We start from the raw sequence: 8,979 nt of genomic DNA, 5'->3' as shown, positions 1-8,979 counted from the left end.
AAACAAACGACTTAGAAATTCAAGTTTGATACACAAAAATTTTATTTTTTGTTTCATTAAAATGTTTTGTAAACTCTAAAAAGTGTATGTTGTCACAGAAATTTTTTAATAGCCTGGAAATATAGTGCTTTAGAGTTGATCTCTTCCATTACTTATTTCCCCCAAAATTATACCCTGGTATTTAGCTTATATTTTACCTTCTTCACAAGAAAGGAAGCCATTTTTTATTATTTCCAACCTGTCGACTATTTACCAGTTTCTTATAAATCTCTGACTTTAGAAATCGAGGGAAAGAATCCTTGGCCATGAGACTATAGATTAATTTCTGAGCCTCATCAAAACATTTGAGTGTTGGTTCTGCAATATTCTTTGAGATGAGGTCCCTGGTGCTGAAGTCAATGTTAATCTGTAGAAAAGAAGGTTGTATATTATAGGATTAGTTTAATCAACGAGTATGGTTTACACAGGTGAGAAACACACATGCTATTGGCATTTTTTTTCAAACACAAAGCTGATCTGATGCAAAACAGCTAAAAGGTCATTCATCCACTCATTGTACAGCCTGTAGAGTACATGCTATTTAATTATGTCCTAGGTGGTTGAAAGGTCTGGCAATGACAGAGGAAAGAGTTAAAGCATGGTTTTTGAATTTTTTAATGGCAAAGTTAAAAAAGAACTTTGATCTTTATAGCTACCATGTACTTTCCATAGGTCGAATTTTAATTTGAATTTACTAGGCTGATTTCTAGCACCCTATAGATACTCTCTATACCTCCACCTATGTTTTTCCAACTTTGTGCTACTTTGTGTTTCTTCTGTTCACAAAATAGTATGTATATGTATGCATGCATGTAGACATCCATCCACCCATCCATACACACACACACACACACACACACACACACATCCTTGCCCCCTTGCTACCATCATGCCATATTTCGTATGCTCTGGAAACCACTACCTGCAATTATGTTAAATGTCCAAGACATTCCTATGGGACAGTATCTCTGAAATTGACTAATTCTATCTACCTTCTCAAATGTTTTCTGAAAAGCCTAAAAGTTTCTATTCAGGATATCTAAGTTAAACTGAAAATATTGATGTACAAAAGAGATGTGAATCTTAAGTTCACTGAGGCAGGTGCTCCATTTGTCTTATTCATCATTCTGTTTTCCAACACTTAGCAGAATGCCTGGTATTATAATAGGCAGGAGGTACATATTTGTTGAATCGAATTAAAAGAATGTCAGAAAAGATGCTAGAATGTTGAGTGGTAAAAGAAACACCAGTTCAACTGCATTGAAATGAGGCTAGAAGATATGCCAGCAGAGCTGCAGTTAAATCTCTCTTCAATATTTTGTTCACGTGTATATGACTCAACCAAATTCATCTTCAATTCCCTCCTTACACAGGTGAACAGTAATAGCTGCTCTCTAAAAGTGTTATTGTAAGGATTTAATAAGATAAGGAATTTTAAGTATTATTAGTTTTGATTTAGGAATAATAATAGAAAAAGGAAACTTTTTTTAGAAATAGGAAGCAAAGAAGCTTCAAAAGACCAATATTGCTCACAAATATTTTCTTTCTTTAGTAAGTCGGTGATTTCAGACTATACATGGAAATTTTATTATTTTGATCACCTTCTTTGTTCCCTTTTTAAAAACTGAGGCCATAACTCTTTTATAAAAATTTAAGATTATAAATTAAGTGTGAATTGATAATTCAGGTGTTAAAAAGATGTCACTTCCTTTAGACGTCAGACAATGCTGGAAAATAGAAAGACTTTGGGGTTGTATGCATTTCAAACCTGTGCTCTATCACTTGTGGCCTTGGCGGATTCACCTTACCTGTCTGTTTTTCCATCTTTAAACTTCTGATAGGTCTTGACTCAGAGTTGTTAGAATGAAAACGAGATCATCCATAGGAGCCTCTATTGTGAGCCAACGTGTTGCTGAGTAGTGCAAATGGCTAAGAGGACTACTACTAACCCACACAGCTTTCTATCCAGCCAGAATTGCTTTGAAGACAGGACTGAAGGTCTGCTTCTGAGAGATCACACCTGTGAAAGCCTTTGTTTGGGGCAGTTGTACTCTGGACCAGTGCTGTGATTGTTCGGTGCTGACCAGGGACTTTGAAGTCATAGTGTCCATGCGGTCACAGACAAGCAGCATCTTGGGTCCTGCAGCATCTCACAATTGTTAGGTTTGAACCCATTGTTGCAGTACTGTGCAAATACAGCTCCTTGAGGGTCTTCTCTGTTTGCTAACCCTCTACCAATTAGGGACCAGTCTCTCCTGAAAACCTATCCAAAGTTCACAAGATGAAGTCTTGACATCCCACTTTTAAGGAGCATTCTGGGTAGAATTCTGAGAAAAACGTGTTTGAATTCTGGCAGTTCGTGGGGCTTTCTATATTCTTCAGCAGCACCATCTTTCCCGGCATGGAGTGGGGAACCAGTGGAGAGGTCTGGGAGGCTGGCCCCAGCACCATAAATTAAATGGATTCCTGCCCCTCCCCCCAAAAGAATATGTTCCAAAGGACGACATTGACTCTGCAGCTCCGGGAGATGAACATGTCTGATCAGAGCACAAGGGAGCGATGAAGGGGCAGGAGGAGAGAGTGGAGCACAGCCTGGGCCACCGGGCCATGATGATGGTGTTCCTGGGTGGAGCAGTCAGTCCACGGAGAGAACAGCATGGCTGGCCCCACTATGAGAGATGGTGCCAATCGGTGACTGAGGGCGATGCAGGGGACTGCACCGGAGACACAGTATGGGAATTGCACCTGACCTGATCCCACCACACCGAGGCAAATCACTGGGGGAGTGCAGTGGAACAGCACAGGAAATGCTGAAAGTAGACTTTGGGGCCAGGGCGTGGTGCCCCAACAGACTGGACTGGAAAATGCTCCTAAGGGCCAGCAAACGATCCCTGAACTAACTACAAGCTTTTCTCTTGTGAACTGTTTTGTTCTGTTCTTTGTCAGTGATTTGTTTTTGTTGTTTTTTTGTCTGGTTGTATACTGTTGCTTTGTTTTCCTCTGTCTTGTTTTCGTGCATGTTAGTGTCTCCACAGGTCCGTCTGAACAGGACAGGCTGGATGAACTATCTGGAGGAAAAACAACGGGACAGACAGTTCCGGGGGGACTTGGGGTGGGGGGGTTGGGGGGTAAGGAAGTGGTGTTAACAAACACAGGGACAAGGGAAAAACATGGGACCCCAAATGGTAGAGAGGGGGGAGTGCCAGGCCTGGTGGGAAATGATCAAGGGTAAGGTTGCTTAGAGAAGAGGTATACTCTAGCCCAGGTGGCGACGAAGCATGGTAGTAGAGCAGGAGGAAAGTCAAGGGAGATGGAGGAAAGAGCTAGGAGTCAAAGGGCATTCATGGAGGTCTAGACAAAGACATGTACATGCAAATATATATAGGAGGATGGGGAAATAGATCTATGTGTCTATATTTATAGGTCAAGTATTAAGGTGGCGGAAGGATCTTGGGCCTCTACTCAAACACTCCCTCAATGCATGAATACCTTCTTTTATTAAATTGGAACTCTATGATGCTCACTCTCCAGACACAACGGCTGGAGCCAAAGTGGGTGAACAAGTAAATGTGGTGAAGAAAGCTGATGGTGCCAGCTATCAAAAGAGATAGTGACTGGGGTCTTAAAGGCTTGAAGATAAACAAGCGGCCATCTAGCTCAGAAGCAACAAAGTCCACATGGAAGAACACACCAGCCTGTGTGATCGAGTGGTCCCAAAGGGATCAGTTACCAGGCATCAAAGAACAAAAAATCATATCATTGACTGCACACCTCCATGATAGGATCGCTGAAGACAAATGGGTGCATAAGCAAATGTGGTGAAGAAAGCTGATGGTACCCGGCTATCAAAAGAGATAGTGTTTGGGGTCTTAAAGGCTTGAAGGTGAACAAGCGGCCATCTAGCTCAGAAGCAAAAAAGCCCACATGAAAGAAACCCACCGGCCATTGCGATCACGAGGTGCCAAGGGACCAGGTATAAGGCATCATGCAAAAAAATAAGATATAAGTGTGTGTATGTATGTGTATATGTGTGTATATGTATATATGTTATATGTATATATATATATACCATATTAAATGAAGGGGGAAGTGCAGAGTGGACACCCAAGGCCCAAGTGTCGGCCAATGGAGATCCCCTCACAGAGGGGTTTAGGAGAGGAGATGAGTTAATTAGGGTGCGAGGTAGTACCGATGAAGAACACAGCTTTTCCCCAGATCCTGGATGCTTCCTCCTCCCAACTACCGTGATCCGAATTCTACCTTGCAGGGCTGGATAGGGCAGAGGCTGTATACTGGTACATATGAGGGCTGGAGACACAGGGAATCCAGGGTAGATGATACCTTCAGGACCAGGGGTGTGAGGGGCGATGCTGGGAGAGTGGAGGGTGAGTGGGTTGGAAAGGAGGAACTGATTACAAGGATCCACATGTGACCTCTTCCCTGGGAGAGGGACAGCAGAGAAGGGGGGGAAGGGAGACTCCGGATAGGGCAAGATATGACAAAATAACGATGTATAAATTACCAAGGGCATATGAGAGAGGGGGAAAGGGGAGGGAGGGGAAAAAAAAAGAGCACCTGATGCAAGGGGCTTAAGTGGAGAGCAAATGCTTTGAGAATGATTGGGGCAGGGAATGTATGGATGTGCTTTATACAATTGATGTATGTATATGTATGGATTGTGATAAGAGATGTATGAGTCCCTAATAAAATGTAAAAAAAGAAAAGAGAAAAAAATGATTAGGGCAAAGACTGTACAGATGTGCTTTATACAATTGATGTATGTATATGTATGATCTGTGATAAGAATTGTATGAGCCCCAATAAATTGTTTAAAATAAATAAATAAACACTGAAAAAAAACCATGGATTCTCCTCATCTTACTTTTTAATTGTCCACCTTTCATGTGCATATTACGTGATTGAAAATATGATTACTTGGGTCAGAACACCTTGTGCAGCTGATCTGTGATAGGTCATTGGAATCCTTAAGAGTTGCTTTGATGAACATTGAATGTGGATCCAAGGAAAGAAAACCCCTGTCATTTCTCCATCCATTGTGATATCATCTATTGGTCTAATTGTGAGACTTTTGTTACATTGAGTTATCATTCATGCTGAAGGTGGCAGTCTGATTTTCATCAGTAAACACTTGAAGACCCTCATTTTCCAGTACGCAAGACTGTGTCATCTGTATATGTCACAAGTTGTTAATAAGCCTTCATCAGATCTTGATCAGACAGCCCAGCTCTTGGATTATGTCTTCAACATACAAATTGATTAAGTATGGTGAAAGGATGCAAACCTGGTACATATCTTTTCATCTAATCATATCTCCTTGTTTTATTTGGATGACTGCCACTTGGTCCATGTGCAGGTTCCACATGAACACAGGTGATCTTGAATTCCCATTTTCTGCAGGAAGATCCATAATTTGTTATGATCCACACATTTGAATATGTTTACACAGTAAATAAAACAGAAATAAGCATCTGTCTGGTATTCTCTGTTTTTCAGCCAAGTTCCATCTGACATTTGCAAAGATAATCCTTGTTCTGTGTCTTTTTCTAGCAACTCTTTGGTGACATCCTACAGCAATGCTTTTTAAAATTTGTCTTGCATGTGTAGTAATCGCGTTTGATAACTCCCACATTCTTTTGGATCACTTTTCTTTGGAAAGAACACATTTAGGAATCTCTTCGAGCTTGTTGGAACTTTAAAGTCGACATTTCCTCAGCTCCTGGGGCCTTGTTTTTGGCGAATGCCTTTCACTGCAGCTTCGGATTCTTTCTTCAAGCTCCTTGGTTCGCAATCACGTGCTACCTCTCGAGATGGTTGCATGTCTGCCAGTTCTTTTCGGCACAGAGCCTCTGTGCATTCTTCCTGTCTTCTTTTGGTGTTTCATGCATTATTCATTATTTTGCTGATAGAATCCTTCAACATGGAAATTTGAGGCTTGATTTTTTTTCTTTATATCTTCCAGCTAGAGAGATGCTGAGCCTCCTTTTTTTATAAAAGAAAATGGATTTTTAACTGTTTACACAGAGTCACCATGAATCAGAATGGCAACTAACAGCAACATTTGCAGCCAAATGTCACCTATGTTTGCGACATATGTCCAACAAATAAAGAAATAATATTAGGATAAATTTAAACTAGAAAGATGAGAAACAATTCCTTCTTGTCAGAAAAACATTCGGACAGAAGAAACAAACATGTCGAATCTCTGGGCCAAGTCAGACTCTGCTGGCAAGTTGGAAGAGAAGTTTTGATGGGAGATAAAAGATTAAAAGGTTTGGGAGGCAGGGTCTGCGATGGGGTTGGAAAAGAAAGTATAGTACAGTTCCTGTAGATCTCATATGCTATTGTAAAGACTTCCTATTTTTCAAGAACACACAAATGAAAGACAATGAAGACGTTAAGAAGGAAATGGCACAGTTCAGTTAATGGATCTATTGCCATAGTGTGTGGGGCGTCTTAGTAGGAATCAATGAACAGCCAGCTGTGATCACCAAATCTCAGAGCTCTTTTTGTACATCTACTACAGCGTTTCTCACAAAACCTTCTGTGTTGTCATGATTTGATAACACAGGAGTCTTAGTTCCCACCTTAACTGCACTTTTAGCTTTGTAACAACATCATTAGTCATCTATCTAACTTTGTATCCCCCTTAACAGTAATTATAGTGATTGACTTTTTCATGCATTCATTGGATAAACTTTCCTTGGCAATAAAGAGCACGTGTTCTTTGTTCATGATGATGGACTAACATTAGTAGAGGGAGTAAGAGGATAAATGTGTGATTGACCTGAGCACCCGTGATAATTATTTTGCCCTATTTTAAGTCCAAAACCCTGGTTTTGCTACACAATGTACCCTGCCCCTACTCCTTTCTCCCTCTTCCTGTGCACTGGATTCTCATCATGCTGTGTTTCTTTACCTCAAACTCCTTGTATTTGCCCACCTGTGACCATCTTGTTATGCCATTAGTTTAACTGAAAGTCATTACCTAAGTCTTTCATAGTCCTTCAGGCTCCACTCAAATAATATATATCACATGAAGTTTATTTGTGGAATTTTTTAAGACTCTCAGTGGATTTTGCACTACTGATGTAACATTTACAGTCTGGGCATCCCTCACTGCCTTCCACAATATAAAAGCTCAATAAATAATAATTGTACAAATAAAGTGCAAAGACTTTTCTGGGTTTAATCAAAACAATGTTAAAACTTTAATGATAATTAACTCTTCTACTTCAGCATCTTAATATTGTTATTGAAGTATAATAAATTTGTATTTCTGATTTATCCCTCTCATTTTTCTGATTTGCTTTGTATTCTTACTCAGGAACTGTCAACAGCAGCTATTGATAGCTATTGATGAGCAGATACACCGCTGCCAGGAGAAAACCAAGAGTTTTATGATGTGCCTTATCAATTCTGCTTAATATCAGGGGGAAAATATCACACCCACATGTTTGTATAAATCTCATTATTTTTCTCCAAATTGCTCAGCTCAAACATGTGAATCGTCTGTGACACCTCTGTTCACCCCTGATCTCTTAATGTGCGTATGTCTTGAATGCTGCTCTTCACTGGCAATTGCACAGTGTCCTTTTCCATTCTCGTGCTTCCTCTTCAGGAGAGGCTTTTACAAGCCCTTACTATCACCACCTTTGATTCTGACTCAGCGTGACCCTGTGGGACATTATGATTCTGACGCAGCATGACCCAGTGGAACATGATAGAACTGTCCCCTCACTTTCTAACAATACAATATTTACAGAAGTAAATAGTCCCATTGTTCTGCCACACAGAATCTAAGGTTTCAACTGCCAACCTTTTATATAACCGCTGAGCACTTTAATGACTGTGCCACCAGGACTCCCTTATAACCCCTTAATGATACTCACTTCATTTTCAAAAGGTCATGATACCTGAGAACAATACGAAAAATGTAAGCAAGATATTGATATAAATCTACTTTTAAATGTACCCCAACCTGTCGTGTGGTGAAATGGCCAGATGTGAATAAAGATCATTTATAAGATCTGCTCAGAGGGTTACAGTTGAAAACGATATGAGTTAGGCTGGGTAACATTGAGGAGAATTAAAGAATGTTGATAAATTTCCAAGATCGTCAAGAGATAGAATAGATGGAGCTCATGATTTATTAATTATGAACTATGGTGAGAGAGGAAATCTCTAAGAATGGCTGAATTTTAGATACATTCTGAATAAAGAGGTGACAGAAAGAGATGATAGCTTTGGATGTGGAGTAGAAGATAGAAGGAATTAAAGATGATCGACAAGTATTTAGCGAAGGCAAGTGGAAACATGGAGTTACCATGAACTGAGCCGGAGAGAAGGTGAGGGGAAGGAAGTCTGGTGAGAAGCAGGGCTCAGTGGTGCCTTGTTAATTTGGGAAGCCTTTTTAAAGCCACGGGATGGAATGAAGTCAGTATCCCATGAGAGCAAACAAAAGTCAAACGAGGGCCCCTGCCTTTGACTGCCGCGCGAATCGTATGGTGATTTTATCTGTTATTGAATCAATTCCGACCCTTGGAGAATCCTGTATTACAGAGTAGGACTACTTCACAGCCCTTTCTTGGCTGTAATCTTAAGGCAGATCACCAGGTCTGATTTTTTCCCAATACCTCTAGGTGCATACTGATAGTCAACCTTTGGGTTAGCAATCCAAAGCGAACCACTTGTACTTTTGGAATCTTTGAGTTATGAGTATAAACTACAAAATGAATTGTTAAAGAGCAATCTATGAAGTAGGAGGATACCTAGTCCATGAATATGATTAATTTCTCCCCAATTATTTAAATGAAGAATGAGTGATCAATTCTCTTAAATATTCCCAACTCTCTTACATGTTCGTGAGAACTCAATTCAGATGAGGTGTTAGAATATCCTTTCAAGAGTATCTTGTCTTTT

General features: G+C 40.2%; 1 protein-coding gene across 1 annotated transcript in view; it reads right to left on the bottom strand.

The window, feature by feature from the left end:
- Nucleotides 1-202: 202 nt before the first annotated feature.
- RGS21 (regulator of G protein signaling 21) overlaps nucleotides 203-8,979 on the bottom strand; it is a 33,920-nt gene continuing 25,143 nt past the window's right edge. Inside the window, exon 4 of the mRNA XM_075540511.1 lies at nucleotides 203-406. Within this exon, the coding sequence (XP_075396626.1) occupies nucleotides 203-406 (204 nt within the window). The remainder of the gene's footprint in view (nucleotides 407-8,979) is intronic.

Source organism: Tenrec ecaudatus, chromosome 1 (assembly GCF_050624435.1).
Source record: "Tenrec ecaudatus isolate mTenEca1 chromosome 1, mTenEca1.hap1, whole genome shotgun sequence".
NCBI classification, from domain to species: Eukaryota; Metazoa; Chordata; class Mammalia; order Afrosoricida; family Tenrecidae; genus Tenrec; species Tenrec ecaudatus.
This window is presented reverse-complemented; position numbering and strand designations above follow the sequence as displayed.